The sequence below is a fragment of the Larus michahellis genome, chromosome 3, assembly GCF_964199755.1.
Source record: "Larus michahellis chromosome 3, bLarMic1.1, whole genome shotgun sequence".
NCBI lineage: Eukaryota > Metazoa > Chordata > Aves > Charadriiformes > Laridae > Larus > Larus michahellis.
Genome location: NC_133898.1, coordinates 131,662,191 through 131,679,982, shown reverse-complemented (window position 1 = coordinate 131,679,982; position 17,792 = coordinate 131,662,191). Strand labels below are relative to the sequence as shown.

Genomic DNA, 17,792 nt, shown 5'->3' with positions numbered 1-17,792 from the left:
CTTCCTCCTCCTCCTCCTCCTCCTCCTCTCTAAAAAAAAAAGTAACCTTTCCTCTAAATACCCCAGAACATCCCGTAACTCATATTTCTATCAAATCTAAAGTATCAGAGATCTTCACTATTTTCAGGCTTGTGAACTAAATACAGTTATTTGAATCAACAACTTCCCACCTCTTCTGTTCTGATTCAAGTCATTTTTTCCTCTATCCTTTAAAGCCTGAAAAATCTGACTTTCTGCTCCCCTCGCGTCTCAAGCTCTTTGATTAGATTTTCTCTATCATTCTTCCTTTTTTCCCTTTTATCATTCTCGTTACTGCGCTTCATTCACGTTGCTTTATAAACCTCTAAAGACCTGTGAGAAAACCCACATTATTTCATAGAAACTAGTGAAGTCACTGACCGTCACATTCTGAGTAACAAAGAACTAAGATTAGGCAAGAACTCAGATTTTTTTCTTTTTGAGTTCTCTCGTTGATGGGAAGAAATCTTGCTGTTTATGTTGCATTTTCGGGTGGTTTTTCCCATAGCTCAAGCGTTGCATTTATTTCCCACTGTTTTTTTTTCTCCAACTACAAGAGCCTGGTAGTCTTACGCAGCACGACTGTGCAGCATTTGTACAAAATCTGCCATTCTACCCACAAAACCACACCTGAGCCCCACGCATCCAGTGTGCCGGGCACCTGTATTCACTTCCTCTCACAAGTGGGAAGTCATTTAAGTAACCAAAAATTTCTTATCAGTTACGTTTCCCGCAGGATCAGTAGCCTTTATCTCTCCGTGATCGATCGTTGATCAATAATCCCCCAAGTTCCTTTACAACCTGCCCCTGAGATGTACCTATTTCCTCTGTGACAGACAAGCACCTTGCTGCAGCCTCTACAAAAATACGACGTCGTAATGGAAGAGTTTACAATGGACACTTGGGTTTGGAAATGTTTGTCACTACCTTTCTCAAGCCTAGATGACTGCAGGCTGTTTTATGGAGCAGACGGTTTTAACGAGCCCTGGATCATCCTTTGCAGCCGTCTCAGGATGCCCTCTTCTGAAGTCATCAGATTTCATGGGCGAGGGGAAGTATCACCCGGGGTAAAAGGATTCTGAAGAATGACTGAGAAGCTGGTGGACACGGTGTGCGACCTGTTATTGATCTAAGGGTTTTAAATTAAATTCATACGAGTTGTGGCTGCCCCATCCCTGGAGGGGTTCAAGGCCAGGTTGGCCGGGGCTCGGAGCGACCTGGGCTGGTGGGAGGTGTCCCTGCCCAGGGCAGGGGGTGGCACTGGGTGGGCTTTAACGTCCCTTCCCACCCAAACCACTCTGTGATTTCATGACTCTATCGCATTACCTCTTGTGGAAGCGAATATTTCAAATGCATCTTCTAAATACGGCTATTAGAAGATAAAGCATGAGGAATCATTCAAATGTGTAACTACCATGCTGGGCTTCTGGTTGGACATTGGTAGGACAGCCCATGCTTCTTCAGGGAATGAACTCCTGTGGAACACAGGGAAGGAAATCTAACTGTAGTCGCCGCTCTCATTTCTGCCCAGCATTTTATTAACACCAAATTCTTACGGCCATTGCCTTTGGAAGAGTTTTAGGTACATGGTATAGGATTGCGATGGCGAATGCTATTGTCCTCGTAAATCCAGGGAGGCAGACCTCATTAGAGCATTTGCATGCTGCTATTTACCTCGACGAGAGGTACCTGTCCTCTCTGTGAAGTTAGACGTGGTTCTTAAAACCTCTGCGCTTAACAGAGAAAAACACAACCCAAACCAGTCATTTACGCATCAGCACTCTTACATTTGCACTCCGTCTTACTGGACAGGTATGAATGACTTGTGTCTCCCAAGATTTATTACTGTAATTCCTTTCTTTAAAAAGCCCAGCAGCTCCAGGTCCCTTCCTGCTCAGCAGCACTGAGCACCGGGGACACGGCCCCCTTCTACGCAACTCTCGCAAAGGCTTTTTACTACAGGGAGCAAAGACCTGGTGGGAGCCAACAGCATAAGATGTGAGGCCTTCAAAATTACTAGCAAAAAATCCCCAACAACCCCCATTTGCACAAATGCATGAGAAAATCAACAGAGTTTGTATTATTTTGTCCTCTGTAGCTTTCCTTCTCAGTGAGGAGTAAATATCTCAGGAAGAGAATAGCCCGAACTATTACGGCATAGAGACAATGTGGAGAACTCTTCTTGGTCCTACTGGGTGCAGCTCCCAGTTTTCTGACAATAACGCAGTACGACCAAGCCCCAAAACATTACCGATCCCTGCGGAAACAACCCATAGAGTTTATCCAGGGTAAAAGGATTCTGAAGCATGGTGGAGTGGGAAAAGAAAAAACACTTTTTGGTACACTGAATTGTAACAGGGGTCGCCAAACAGCAGCAAGACCAAAGCCAAAGTTTTTCAAGCTGAGGACTAATATTTTAAAAGTTAAAATGTTAAAAAAAGTTTAAAAGCTAAGAAAACTCTCCAACAGGGCTGAAGATGCAATCGCCACTGCCTTCTGCTTTCCTGGTGCTCCCCAGAAATGCTGAAGTCTCAACAGTTCTGAGAAGGTCATCCAAATGGCAAGCCCCATCCTTTCTCAGTAAGAAAATTCATAAGATGATGATCATAAAATCTACGTAAAATCCTTAATATCACATCGGATCAGGAAGACCTGCTAGCACTGCAATTTAGTTTTCCTATGGATGGACCATTAAACTTGAGAGAAAGTGCCACGATGGGACTTCAAGTCAGACTGGTGTTTGTACCAGGGAGCATTCACTTACGGCATACTTTTTTCTTTCAGTGATAGGAGAGGATTTAACTACAGTTTAATCAAGCCCCAAAAATGCCAGTTTTCAAGCAGTTGTGCTCCTCCATCACCCTGATTTGGTAGAAACTGTCAAAGAGCAGTAAAGCTTGAGTCTCACGGGCATCAGATTCCAGGATCCTCGGTGGAAGGACCTCATGGTGTCATGGGAAGTCTGAACCAGTGCTTCACCTGCCCATCCCTGTGGTATCACAGTCGTCTTTATGATCAACAGACAAAAAAGAAGAGGAAACAAATAACAAAAAGAAGTTCATGTAACTGGTACATCCAGGAGAAGAAGAAATGATCCAAGAACCAAGGTGCAGGTTTGCGCTGCAAACTTGTATACAGGAAATCTGGTTTACTCTTCTTTATTCAAAAAAATAGTTATTAAATAATGCCTAATGCCTAAAAGAAAAGTTACATGAAGGGGGTAATATGTAGGTTGTAGGTACAGTAGCTTTAATTAGATGAGATGATGATAGGTTTTAGCAGTACTTAACGTTAAGGGAAGAAGAGCAACCACACACTGTTTTCAAAAAAGAGCAACGTGGGCAAGAACCTAATTATTGTAACTCATCCACATAACTCAACCTAATTATCCACTCATCCATAATTGAGTATTATCTCATATTTATTAGGTGCTCGTGCTTTTCCTAGCAGCAAGGCTGCGCAGGTCAGCAGAGTCCTGCGCGGTCCCCGAGGACCTCAGCTCCTGCCCAGCCCCACCTGCTGCCCGCCGCGGCGGGTCGCCCTCCATCAGAAGTCATCGGGAAGCAGCACGAACGTCTGGGGCTCACAGACCAGATACCGACCTGCGCTTGTACAAACCAACCCGCCAAGGAATAATTCAGGGGGGTCTGGGAGTTTGCTACCAGCAGAAAACGGGGAAAAAAAGAGCTGCGGTGGAGCAGGTGGGAGAGGGGGGGAAGGAGGTGTTGGCTTGGAGAAAGGGAGCCGTTGTGTAGGACGTTGGTACCAGAGGGCCGATGGCTGGTTTATACACATGGCTGTATACATGTATATTCACCTAAAATACACGTAATCACCCTTTCTCTTAAAAGCGTGCAGTCCCTCATGTGCAGGATTACCTGTGCTCAAGCAGTAGGGCAGCACTGAGGGGGACCCGCTACGTGCGTGGGAGGGATTTTGTAGGGGAAAGTGGGCAATGGCTGGGGACAGCGGAGATCAATTTCAGCCCCACTTGTATCAAAAAGATGGCGCTTGCTAGGAAATGCCAGATGTTTTTCTTACCTCAGACTGATAATCTGAACAGATCAGCAGGGGGAGACAAACAGATGAAGCGGTGATCTTGGAAGTTGTGATTCACACGAAGTTTGGCTTGCCTTCCATTAATTTCTTCACTTTACTCATCCAGTCACCTTTTCCCTCTTTTGCTCTCTCGCTAACCGGGCTAGTGGAGCCAGCCAACGGCTACTTCAACACGCAGCACTCCGCTGTGCCCGAACTGGCAGGCCAAGCATTGCCCTGAGCGATGTACGTTCAACAGAAGGGATTTTGTCTTCTGAAGATTGGCTCGAAGAAAACAAGAGTAGCCCAGTCAGAGCTGGGGTCTTGCAGTGCGTAATTGCGCCGGTTGCATCCATCAGCCTCGCTCCACGGAGCAGCTCGCAGGGATCGAGTGACAAACGAGCCGTTCTCCTTTCTTCTCCTCCCTCCCCATTTCTTTTTCTTCTTTAAGAAGAAACAGACTTGGATTTCAAGAATTAACTCTGAGATCTGCCTCAAATTATTTTGTCCCAGTAAGACTTCCAGCGAAGGCACTTCCCCTAAAAATGTTAACGGAATGTATTTGCATTCATATGGCGAGTGACATTTATTACAGCACCAAGCCTGCAGAAGGCAGTTCTAACATTTTATCTAATTTGAGAAAAAGCAGAAACCGAGGGGCTGAGTCAGATCCTCTGCCACATAATCCCATGTACAATTTCCAGCAGCGGCCACTGCCAACTACTTCAAAGGAAACAGTAAGAAACTTTGCATCAGGCTGGTTTAGTACGAACATTCTGCGTCTGGGATCCTCTTCATTTCTAGCAGTTAGAGCATGTTAAAACATGAAGCGTATTACACCTGAGAAGCAGGGCTGGAGAGGATATCAGGAAATAATTTTGTCCACATCAGCCTTTCTCAAGTATTCCCAGCAGATATTGGTTTATCTTGGTTTTAAAACCTTCATTGACAAATATTCCATTCCTCCTTTACTGTCGTTTGTTCCCATCCTCCACTTTCATTACGGTCCAGATTAATCGAAAAGGGAAGGAACCTCTGGAGGTTTCTAGTCCGTGCGCTGCTCCAGGCAGGGCCAATGCACGGCAGGTTGCCCAAGAATGTGTCTAGTTGCGCTCTGGACGTCTCCAAGGAGGATGATCCCAGTTCCTCTCTGGACAACCTCTTGCGCAACAATATTTGACCATTAGAATGGTGAAAAAAAGTTTTCTTAATATATAGTTGGAATTTCCCTTCTTGCAACTTCTGTTTGTTGCTTCTGGGCCTTTCACTGTGCACCTCTGTGGTGGGTTGACCTTGGCTGGCCAACAGGCCCCCATATGCCTGGCTCACCAGGCAGCTGCGGCCAGCAGTGAGATCCCCCGTTGCTTTCTCCTCTCCATCCCGACCATACCCAGCTCTCAGCCTCTCCTCGTCTGTCACGTACTACAGCCACCAGCCATCCCGCTGGTCTCCCCTGGGCTTGCTCCAACATGGCCACGTCTTTCCTGCCTCAAACCAGACACAGTGCTGCTGATGTGGCCCCACCAGCTCTGAAGAGAGTGGGGAAAGTCACTCCCCTCGGCCAGTGACCCTCGCTCTCCTGGCTGCACCCTCGCCTGGGGTGGGTTGCCTTGCTCCAAGGGCACGCTCCTGACTCTGGCTGTCCACCAGGATGCCCAGGTCCTCTTCTGCAAAGCTCCTTCTAGCCCGTGGGCACCCAGCCTGCACTGGTGCGTGGTGTTACCCTGTCCCAGACGCAGGACTGGCATCGGGCTGTGTTGAACTTCTTTATAGTTCTTCTGGCGGGAGGTGTCCCTGCCCATGGCAGGGGGTGGAATCAGATGGTCTTTAATGTCCCTTCCAACTCAAACCATTCCGTGATTCTGTGACAGTTGTCAGCTCGTTTCTCCAGCCCGTCAAGGACTCTCAGGTTAATGCTGCGCAGCTGCAGTGACTTACTGACTTACCTGCTCCAAAAGTCCCTGTGTATTTATTTTGAACTGATCTGACTCCCCCAACTTACCTGCTCTGAAGACGACGTTACGTGACGCACCTTCAGCAGTAAAGACTGACACAAACAACTCGCTGGGCTTTGCTATGGTTTTTTCACTCCTGACGGCTCTGTTGTACATCTCGGCCATCCAAAAGTCTTATTGATTCCCTGGTTACGTTCCTGATTTGGATGGTATTGCAAATCTTTTAACTATGGACTTCAACATCGTGAAGTTTGTGAAGTGCTCTTCAAATTCTTTTCCCATTTCTGAATTTCCTGTTAACATTTAACCCGACATGTTTATAGGCTTTCCTTTTCTTTCCATCTGGGCAAGCTCTGCACTTCTTTAATGCCACCCTTTCCTTGGGACATCCTCCTTAGCTTTCTTACTGACCCGTGAAGAGAGCTTGTTTGTACGGTTCTGTTTTCTTTTTGAATTCTGACACACAGATTTCCTAAGCTTCTAATAGAGGATTTTTAACAGCCTCCAGGCAGCTTACAGACTTCCTGCTCTTTCGACTGATCCTTTCAGGATTTTTTCTAATTGTTTCATTTTTACATAGTTCCTTTTCTGGAAACTGAATACCCACATACAGGATTTGCTTGGCGCGCTCTCTCCTGCCGCCAAACCTCCGTGCATGACAGTCACTGCCGTGTGAGCACAGCTGGAACTCGTCCTTGTGCACCGTCCAGGACCAAATCCAGAAGGGCACCTCTTTGTGGATTCTATGACTAGCTGTTCAAGGAAGCATTATTTATTGCATTCCGAAGCCACTCTGCACCTCCCTCTGAAGGGGCACTGCTTTGGTCTCTACGTGGGTACCTGGAATCTCCCACTGTCCCTTCCCTGTCCCAAATTCATGGCTCGTCTTACCTCACTTAACATTCATAGAATCATAGAATGATAGAACCATAGGGTTGGCAGGGCCCTCTGGAGATCGTCCCGTCCAAGCCCCGGCCAGAGCAGGGTCACCCAGAGCAGGTGGCACAGGAACGCGTCCAGGCGGGGTTGGAATGTCTCCAGAGACGGAGACTCCCCCACCTCTCTGGGCAGCCTGTGCCAGGGCTCTGCCACCCTCACAGCAAAGAAGTTCCTCCTCGTGTTGAGATGGAACTTCCCATGGTCAAGTTTGTGCCCATTACGCCTTGTCCCCGGGCACCACTGAGAAGAGCCTGGCCCCATCCTCCTGACACCCACCCTTTCAGTATTTACAAGTGTTGATAAGGTCCCCCCTCAGCCGTCTTTTTTCCAGACTGAAAAGACCCAAATCCCTCAGCCTTTCCTCATCAGAGAGGTGTTCCAGTCCCCTCAGCATCTTGGTAGCCCTTTGCTGTCCCCTCCCCAGCAGTTCCCTGTCCTTCTGGACCCGGGGAGCCCAGAACTGGCCCCAGTGCTCCAGCTGTGGCCTCCCCAGGGCAGAGCAGAGGGGGAGGATGACCTCCCTCCACCTGCTGGCCACACTCTTCTTGATGCCCCCCAGGATGCCATTGGCCTTCTTGGCCACAAGGGCACATTGCTGGCTCATGGGCATCCTGTTGTCCCCCAGGACTCCCAGGTCTCTTTCCACTGAGCTGCTCTCCAGCAGGTCACCCCCAACCTGTCCTGGTGCAGGGGGTTATTCCTCCCCAGGTGCAGCACCCTACACGTGCTCTTGCTGAATTTCATAAGGTTCCTCTCTGCCCAAATCTCCAACCTGTCCAGGTCTCTGTGTATGGTGGCACGGCCTCCTGGTGTGTCAGCCACCCCCCCCCAGCTTTGTGTCATCGGCAAACTCGCTGAGGGTGCACTCTGTCCCCTCGTCCAGGTCATTGATGAATATATTGAAGAGGACTGGACCCAGTACTGACCCCTGGGGAACACCACTCGTCACTGACCTCCAACTAGACTCTGTGCCCCTAATCACCACCCTCTGAGCTCTGTCTTTCAACCAGTCTATCCACCTTACTGTCCATTCATCAAGCCCACTCTTCCTAAGCTTCCCTGATCACTACCATCATCTAATCCTTGGGTCAGTATTTCTTTTCCATTATTAACAATTTAGAATTTCAACCCACAAGGACTCCGCAGTTGTTATCCTTTTCTGGGGTGTTTTTAAGTGGCTACACCGTGTATTTCCTTTACCTACAATGCCACTGCCTTGCCCGCGCATCCTACCACATCCCTGCCACAAACTCACCGCCATGCACTCTGTGAGCATCTTTGTCCTACCGGATCTCCGAGATGTTCATTATATTGGGGTTGTGATTGGATATTCCTCATTTTAATTCCATATGGGAAGAAAAAAATGGTCCTTCTTTCCTTTGTTTTGTTTTGAATTCCCGAGCCTCTAATTTACTCCCATCTCTCTGTTTTAATATTGTAAGAAGACTATCAAATAAAAAAGGACTGTGCCTGACAAATCTCAGCTGTTTGGTTTCCCATAGCCAGAGAATCCTCACCATTGAGCCACACAGCCACGGCACGCTGTCCCAGAGCTCCGTGGGACAACTGGCCACCTTGGCCCTTGGTCACACAAAGCACTGGCGAGGGAAGGGGGACCTCCTCTTGGCAAGAAGGAATTAGAAGCTGCCATAAAGCAGAGCATTTGGAAAAGGGCCTTTAAACTCAGACTCCTTCAGAATATGGCAAACATACCCATTTCAGCGTCGGTGGCAATGGAAACACACCATCACGCTTCCATCCTTTCCCTACCACGCTTCACCTGGCAGCACTTTGACATCTACCCTAAGATGTAACTTATTTGGAGGGAAAAAAAAGCAGTAATTTGTCAAAGGTCTTTGAAAAGTCTCCATAAACTCTAAATGCTGCTTTCTTTACATCCAAATAAGTGATTTTTTGGCCTCCTTCAGAAGCACAAGTACACACAAACAGGTTGAGGTGATTTACAGATTTTTACATTATCAGGTTCTTTCAGAACCAACATTGCGACTCTTTAGTTTTCATGATACTTCTTCCTTACTACCAGAAAAAGTCAAGTCATAAGTAAAAATTCTTCCACCACCTTCCAGAGTGAAACGGATTCAGTGCTTGCTATCTCAACAGCTTTAATTTTATATGAAGATTACACAGAAATCCCCTCTTCCATCTAAACCAGAAAGTTTGCACTGTATTGCTTTAACATTTCAAATGAACATAGTTCTAGTGAACCACGCGACGGCAGAAATGCAAATATACCATTTGACAGAGATAATGGGAACTGACAGTTAAAAATGTTTAAAAAGTGTAATTATTTTCTATTAACGTTTTACCAAAGGGAAATATCTGGTCACATCTGTATGACGAGGTCAGATCACTGGCCCAGCACACACTGAAGAAACTCACGAGGAGGCGTGAGCCCACCTCGCTGGAAAGGGCTTGGCAGGATTTATAGAGCAAATACGCAATGAAAAGGTGAGTGAGGACACTGGCGTTAAGATGCTTCTCCAGCCACGCTAACGTGTCATAGAACAGAATCATCGAGTCATAGAATGAGTTGGGTGGGAAGGGACCTTAAAGCCCACCCAGTGCCACCCCCTGCCCTGGGCAGGGACACCTCCCACCAGCCCAGGTTGCTCCAAGCCCCGGCCAACCTGGCCTTGAACCCCTCCAGGGATGGGGCAGCCACAGCTTCTCTGGGCAGCCTGTTCCAACATATTGGAGAGGCTGAGGGAGCTGGGCATGTTGAGCTTGGAGAAGAGGAGGCTGAGGGGAGACCTCATTGCCCTCTACAAGTCCCTGAAAGGAGGGTGGAGAGAGGTGGGGGTTGGCCTCTTCTCCCAGGGGAATAATGACAGGACCAGAGGAAATGGGCTGAAGCTGCGGCAGGGGAGGTTTAGGTTAGATATCAGGAGGAATTCCTTTACTGAAAGAGTGGTCAGGCACTGGAACAGCCTGCCCAGGGAGGGGGTTGAGTCCCCATCCCTAGAGGTGTTTAAGGAACGTCTGGATGTGGCACTTCAGGGCATGCTCTAGTGGCAGAGATTGTAGGGGTTTTTTTGTTTGTTTGTTTGGTTGGTTGGTTTTTGTGTGTATGGTTGGACTCGATGATCTCAAAGGTCCTTTCCAACCATGAAGATTCTATGATTCTATACGGTAGGACACAGACTCTGCCACGGTGGTGAGAAGCTCAGGAGAGGTCACTGCTGCTGCTGGAGGCTGTGGAAGGGGCTATATCCGACCAGGACAAGGGCTATATCCGAAATGGTACGTGGATAAGAACAGGTTGTGCAATAGCGACTGTGGGGAGCAGCAGTGAGGGGTTGTACCTGTGCTGTCGATAGACGGGGATCAGCCAGGTTTGTGAGTACGTGCTAAGCCAAGGTGCTTCTAAGCAGCACCCGCGGTGGAAAGGTCGTTACATGGCAGGCGTCACTGCAGGGAGATCCACTGCCGCTCGGCACCGTGGAAGATTGCTCTGGCAAACGCCACTCTCCTTCCGTACGGGAGAAACAGCAAAGACGGGCATCTCCCCACCAAGCCGGGCTGCAACCGTTCTATGGAATTGCAGTAAATTCTTAATTGCTATGATCTCCTATAGATTTTCTGTTAAGGCAGTATTTATTTTTACCAGTTTAAAAATGGTTGGGTGCTTCCTTTAGTTTCTTTTATTATAAGAGACTGCAAACATAACAGATACCTTCCTTCCCCTTTCTCAGGCTCCTTCCCTCTGAAATAAACATATTCCATAACGTTTGCTCCATGATTTGTTTTCCTCGGGTATCTACGTATTTATCTCTTCTCTAGACTAAGTAGGACTAATCTGCTTATTCTCTCGTCTCCTCTGACCTCATTTCTAATAATTTGCGTTGCCGTTTCCCTGCTCTTCCCCCGCCGCCCGAGACGGCAGCATTTCTGCTGCAAATGAGGAGAGCGTCCTGCTCTTTCGCATCAGAATAACCAAAAAAAAAAAAAAAAAGAAGACAATTTTGCGCAGCTGTTAGCGTTACACTACTAATCAGACTCCGAAAAAAACACCTTCCGTAGCCCAGGGTGGGTAAAGGGGGATGAATATTGACTTACGGCGTTTCCAGCTTCGGCGGCCAGCCGGGCGGCGTACCTGGCAATCAGCCTGTGCTCCTCGTCCAGCCGGCCGGGGCTGTCCAGGACACTGCCGGGAAAAGGCAGAACACCCTGTCAGTACCCGCCGCCTCCAGGCATCGCTCATACCGGGGGACGACAGAGAAAAGGGCGTATTATTGCAAAGAGACAGCGATGGGAGATGGAAGAGGCGCACTGGAAATAATCTAGAGCATCCCCTTTTTCATTCCGCTTCCAAAGGGGGGGGCTTGCTCTCGAGACTCTCTGCCCGGTGGCATTTCCCCAGGATGCACAAACTCTGCTCTTAAATGATTAAAATAATTCATTTTCCACAATTCACAAATAAGTATTATTAGGAGCAAATTTAATTTGTTTCTGAGGAGCTCTTCTGCAAATGTTTTTGGTTCCCTCAAGGTAAATTCAGGAGGGGCGAGTGTGCTGAAGAGCTCTGTCCCCGGGAGATGGAGGACAGCCAGCGTCCAAGTCAGGATGGTTTCCAGGGGGAAGAGCGGGGGGAACCATGCTGACCTGAGAAAAATGGGCTCCGTCCCTGAACGGCGGGGATGACAACGCAAAGAGCTCTTTGTGAGGCAGGCTGTCACCCCCCAGCCCCAGGGGACATGGCGACGTGAGCCCCGGCCCCAGGGGCAGGGGGTGTCACAGCTCCAGCCACCGCACGGCCCCACGCCGACGGGCTGCGGCTGCCTGGGAAACGCTGCGGAAAGAGGCACCGCAACATATTTCCAATAACCACCCGCAACAGCGACAGCAGCGTGAAGTGACAGGAGCGTTGAACAGCGAGGAAGGAAAAGGAGAGCCAGCAGCGGTGAGAGACGCCCAGGGTTGGGAAGGGAAAGGCGGCCCTGGGTCCTCCGCCCTCTGAACACCAGCATCGTCCCCCCTGCGCTGGTTCAGCACGGACACGGTTGGTCTACTCCGGTAACCCAGCCAGCGCCCAGAGCGCCGAAGCACTTCCTAGCGTTCACGAATCATCACGTTTTTAACTGTAAACACACAGAGGGACAAACGAAAACTTTCAAGTTGCATTAACCGAAACCAGCCGACATTAAGGTCGGTGACCAGCTCGGTTTCGGTGGCAGTGGCCTTGCCACAGAGATTAACCGGGGAATCCAAATGAAAGAGCAGCTCTTTAAGTCAACACCCAAACCGAAGCGCTCAGTGGCTGCTTGCTGTCTTACGGCCGCACAACCATTTCCCACCACGGTCTCCCTTTGAAAGGGAAGCCACTGAATTAGCGACAGAAACCAAACCATTATTAACCGAGAACAGCCCGGGGTAACGTGGAAATGAGCAACGCGTTTCGTGTTGCAACGCAGCCTTTCTAACGCTGGCCGTGATGGTTCACGTGGGGTTCACAAATACCACGGTGGCTGCCACAAATGCCGCAGGGCCGGGCCGGCACGCGCTCACGGGGACATTGGGGATGAGGATCCCGCCCCAGACCGCAGCAGGGAGAGACACACACCTACTGCCCAGCAACGGACGCTTTTAGTCCACGTTACCGCTGCACGAGACAATTTACATTTCTTTAAGCTTAATTTCACAGATTTATGTTTACCTTCTTTAAGGAACCAAATCTATATTGCATACGTCATGTTTATTTTTAAATGTAGATTTAATTTCTTTTTTGTAACGCCGAATTTAACAACTTGGTCTCTTTTGAGACTCTGAAAGTCTGCCAGATGATGTGTTTGAGACGGCGTAGAAACACTGGACTGAATTTAATAGACGTACGACTACAATTTACACAGATGGGGCTGCAATGAGTATAAACTGCACTACTATGGCTCCGTGTTTGGCCGCTGGGTAATTACCTGAAGATGCTCAGCTCAACAGTGCAAAGGAAGGAGCTGCGAAAGGTGAGCAAAACCAGTAGGAAAACAGATTTAAGAGAAGAAAAAGCAGAGTCTTTCCACCAGGCTGGACGAACTTCTCACGCGCCTTCATGCTAATTCATTTCCTTAGTATTGTTTTTGAAGGAGAACAACCTTTCCCATCCCACTTTTCAAATTTGATATTGTTTTTGTTTAGCTTTCCTCTGCAATTTCGTCTGTTCAAGCATTTTCCTGCTTCCACAGGAACGCAGACCATTCCATCCCTTCTACCCTTCCCATCACCTGGTCTCTCCTAATACCTCTCCCAGCCCCTGGAACCATCATCTCGTTGTATCTAAGTGAATTAGGAAATAGGCACTGACAATTTCTTACTGCCTTGAAGAACACCTCTAATTAAAAAAAAAAAATAAATCCTTTTGCCTTTGCTTTTAGAAACATTTTACATACGGAGAGGAAGTGGAATTCAAGCACATCTCCTGGCCCTCCCGCGTATTCTTTAATATAAACCAGTTTGAACAAATGAACCACTACTGCAACCTACAGCTCTGCTGGGCTAACAGAGAGGGCATCGAACATGACCTACGAAACACCACACAATCCCTCACATCGCTTCACGAAGGAAAACTCACTTCCTTGTAGCTTGAATTTCCGTGGAGACATTGCACAGATCCCTACCCTGAATCCCCTCTCTGGACGGGAGCCCGGCAGAGCTCCCCGTCCTCCCCCTCTGGCCCTTCCCCAGCCCAAACGAGTCCCATCGGTGGCTGGTGCTGCCGGGGGGGAAAGGTCGCGGCGCGGCAGGGGGCACACGAACTGGAGGACAGCAGCTCAAGCAGGACAGGAACGGCAGCAAAGGGGAAGAATAAGCCTGGCTTCCGCCCAGAGCTCAGGAGGGAGCAGGGAACGGGAGTGCGAGGTCAGAGATCTTCACAGCAGCAGGATTTTGGAAAGGTAATAGTACAGATTTCCCTGTCTTAAAAACACCGGGGCAGGGTGTTTGGTGCATTCTGACCAAACACGTTTAGCCACTGACACCATCTACATGGACTTCTGCAAGGCATTCGACACTGTCCCGCACGACATCCCGGTCTCTAAATTGGAGACATGGATTTGACGGATGGACCACTTGGTGGATAAGGAATTAGTTGGATGGCCACACTCAAAAAGTCGTGGTCAATGGCTCGATGTCCAAGTGGAGATCAGTGATGAGTGGGGTTCCTCAGGGGTCAGTTCTGGGACTTCTGCTGTTTAACATCTTTGTTGGCGACATGGACAACGGGATCGAGGGCACGCTCTGCAGATTTCCAGACAACACCATGCGGAGTGGGGCAGTGACACGCCTGAGGGATGGGATGCCATCCAGAGGGACCTGGACAGGCTGGAGAAGTGGGTCCCTGTGAACCTCATGGGGTCCAACCAGGCCAAGTGCAGGGTCCTGCCCCCGGGTCGGGGCAACCCCCGGTGCCAGCCCAGGCTGGGGATGGAGGGATGGAGAGCAGCCCTGAGAGAAGGGCTTGGGGGTGCCGGGGGGGGAGAAACCGGCCATGAGCCGGCACCGTGGGCTGGCAGCCCAGAAAGCCAACCAAGCTGGGGGGTTCAGCCTGGAGAAGAGAAGGCTCCACGGAGACCTTCCAGCCCCTGCCGGTCCCTCAAGGGGCTCCAGGAAAGCTGGGGAGGGACTCTGGAGCAGGGAGGGGAGCCATGGGACGAGGGGGAAGGGTTTTACACTGGAAGAGGGGAGATTGAGATGAGATATGGGGAAGAAATTCTTTGGTGTGAGGGGGGTGAGCCCCTGGCCCAGGTTGCCCAGAGAAGCTGTGGCTGCCCCATCCCTGGAGGGGTTCAAGGCCAGGTTGGCCGGGGCTTGGAGCAACCTGGGCTGGTGGGAGGTGTCCCTGCCCAGGGCAGGGGGTGCCACTGGATGATCTTTGAAGTCTCTTCCAGCTCTAACCATTCTGGGATTCTATCATTCTATGACAACATTGTGCTACTTATTCATCACCGATTAGTCAATCCACGAGCTCTCCCACTTCTTCCTGTGGAGACGCAGGTGACAGCTGACACATGGATAAGGCAGATGGAAAGGTCTGACGAGGGGAGGCTTTGACACGCACAAGGAGAGCCCGGCTCTGTCGCGGGGGCCCTGGGACAAGGAGACGGACTCAAAGTGATTGGAGCCACAGAAGACGAGCACCCCAAGGGGGGACAGGCAGGGTGAAGTGATGCTGATTTTTGGGTGTCAGTGGCAATGTTTGAGACAATGGGACAAACACAAACAGAGAGTATTGCTTCTGCAGTCACAGCCTCTGCCCTGCCCTGCCACACTGGAAGTAGTGTTGGGGAAGGTGATGATCTGGCCAAGGACATGGAACCGTCTTCGGACTGGCCTGACGAGACCATCCCTGGTTTTCTGCGTGAAGGCAAGAGTTAACAGAAAGCCGAGAGCAGGAGCAGCACAGGAGGGACAAGACGAAGGAAAAGGGGAAAAATCAGTGCCCTGCACATCTGCTGGCCCGAGGCGCCCATACCATGCCCAGGGAAATGGGGCAAATGCGGCCTGAGAAGAGAAAGACACCAGTGCCCTGTTGCTGAATACTAACGTGAAAGTGAGCTTGGACATCCAAAGGACTGGCGAGGGATGGGTGATAACGAACGGATGTAAGGGAAGATGATACAACACGGGGGGAGGTTTGAGATCTTAGGCTCCTTCCAAAGCTGCTTGGGAATTCACGGTGCAGAGAAGGGCAGAGGACAGCCAAAGAAAGCACGGCTTATTTCAGCGCTGACCTGAAGGGCCACACGTCCCAGCTGTCAAGAGTAAGGATCCTGGGGACAGGACATCTTTAAGAAATTTTTTTCCTTTTGTTCTCCTTTAAAATCAGGAGTGCTACAGATAATTGCAGTTTCAGAGCCAGGAATTTAAAGGAACCCATATGAAAGCAGCCAAGCAGGTAACCACCCACCCATCCACCCAGAGCAACCCACCAAAAGTAAACCACATAACTCCCATGGCCAGCTGTCTCCCGCAGGAAACGCAGAATACGGAATACATCAAACTAATGACACCCCAGGTAGGGGGACTTAATTTTTTCCGGTGAAAAGTGGAGCTGAAATGGAGGCTTCACGGGGACCGGGGAAAAGCAGGCTTGCGGAATGACGGGGGGTGTGAGTTATGAACGCTGAGCTTCAGAAACATGTAACAACCAACCATCCGAGTAATAAGCACAACTCATCCACTCCATGAGCCTTCCAACTGCTCACGGTATAACATGCTGCGCTCCGCAGCCGTCTTTGCCTGTAGCGCATCCTTTAGGGTGAGGATTTTCTCTTATTTCTTTGAAAAGCACTTAACCAATTTGGCCTGCTACCACAATAATGCAGTAGGTAATAAAAGAAAAACATATTATTGTAAGATAAATGAAGTCCACTGAGCTCTGCTTGCTATATGCCTTATGTAGCTCAGATGGACTTTTTGGTTGGAGGACATCAGTGAATTAAATAATTTATAATATAATGAAAAATCTCAGGGATCCAGCTAGCCACGGCTTAAAGGCTCTCAAAGTCTGGCTGAAAGACATGAAAAGATGCTGGGCAATAAAGAGCCAAGGTGAGTATACACAAAATCAGTGACTGGCAGTGGAAAAAAGTTGAAATTTGAAGTGGGGCTCTTTTTAAAGAGTCAGCACAATTAATCACTGGGACAGATCGTCAGTGAAACGAGCGGCTTCTCCATCGTGGTGTTCTCTGGAAGCTACACCTTTAGAGAAACAAGGTATTAGGTTCAGCACAGGATGAACAGGGGCAATGGGCTTGAACTGAAAGAGGGGAGATTTGGATGAGATATTGGGAAGAAATTCTTTGGTGTGAGGGGGGTGAGCCCCTGGCCCAGGTTGCCCAGAGAAGCTGTGGCTGCCCCATCCCTGGAGGGGTTCAAGGCCAGGTTGGCCGGGGCTTGGAGCAACCTGGGCTGGTGGGAGGTGTCCCTGCCCAGGGCAGGGGGTGGCACTGGGTGGGCTTTAAGGTCCCTTCCCACCCAAACCATTCCATGGATCTATGATGCTATGAATAGGACAGGACAGGACAGACTAGACCACTGCAGTTGGAAGGAACCTACAACAATCATCTAGTCCGACTGCCTGATCACTTCAGGGCTGACCAAAAGTAAAGCATCAAGGGCATCGTCCAAATGCCTCTTAAATGTCCAAATTCCCAGACACGGGTATGATCCGACAGAGAAGATGCTTTGATGGTCTCTTCTGGTCCTGAAGGCTCTGCTGCCCTGGCAGGAGAGGGGCCGTGAGGAGCACGAGGCGCAGCCGGGCCAGAACAGCAGCGGGAGCAGACGCAAGCAGGAGAGCAGAGGAGAGAACGGCAGGGACGGCTCCGACAGAAATGCTGTCCGTAAGTGAGATTTACTGCTATCTCCGCCAGCCAGAGACAGAGAGGGTCTGTGGGGCTGGCTGCAGCACACTGAGCATCTCCCCGGCCTGCCGAAAGCAGAGCCATTTACTGTCATACAAGATTTCTGGGGGGGCGAGGGGTGAGGATCTGGAGAAGTGACAGTGGGGACATTTCATCAGTCTCTCGTGCTGACTTGGAAGACGCTCCCATGCACAGTGAAACTAGGATTTAAATTATTCCCTTCGCATTTGGCTCCTAGGAGTACGCCGTTACTCTGGTAACAGCACCGAGTGACTTTTTTAAAATTTAAAGACCTAAAAGACTGAGAACCTCTCCACCAACTAGTTGTAACATGGCAGCTATGAGCTACACGCAGTATTTCAACCTGTCATATACTCTTCAAACTGCACGCCTTTGTATCTCCAAATCCTATGATTACAGTAATTGAGTGAAGGTGAGAGCCTGAAATTCCTCGTTTTTTATTGTCTTG

General features: G+C 49.5%; 1 protein-coding gene across 18 annotated transcripts in view; it reads right to left on the bottom strand.

Annotated features, from left to right (window-relative positions):
- The window catches only part of DTNB (dystrobrevin beta), a 227,938-nt gene that overhangs the window by 84,842 nt on the left and 125,304 nt on the right, over window positions 1–17,792 (bottom strand). For all 18 annotated transcript variants that reach the window (XM_074582278.1, XM_074582279.1, XM_074582274.1 and 15 more), the window contains one exon: window positions 11,028–11,115. In XM_074582278.1, the coding sequence (XP_074438379.1) occupies window positions 11,028–11,115 (88 nt within the window). The remainder of the gene's footprint in view (window positions 1–11,027; window positions 11,116–17,792) is intronic.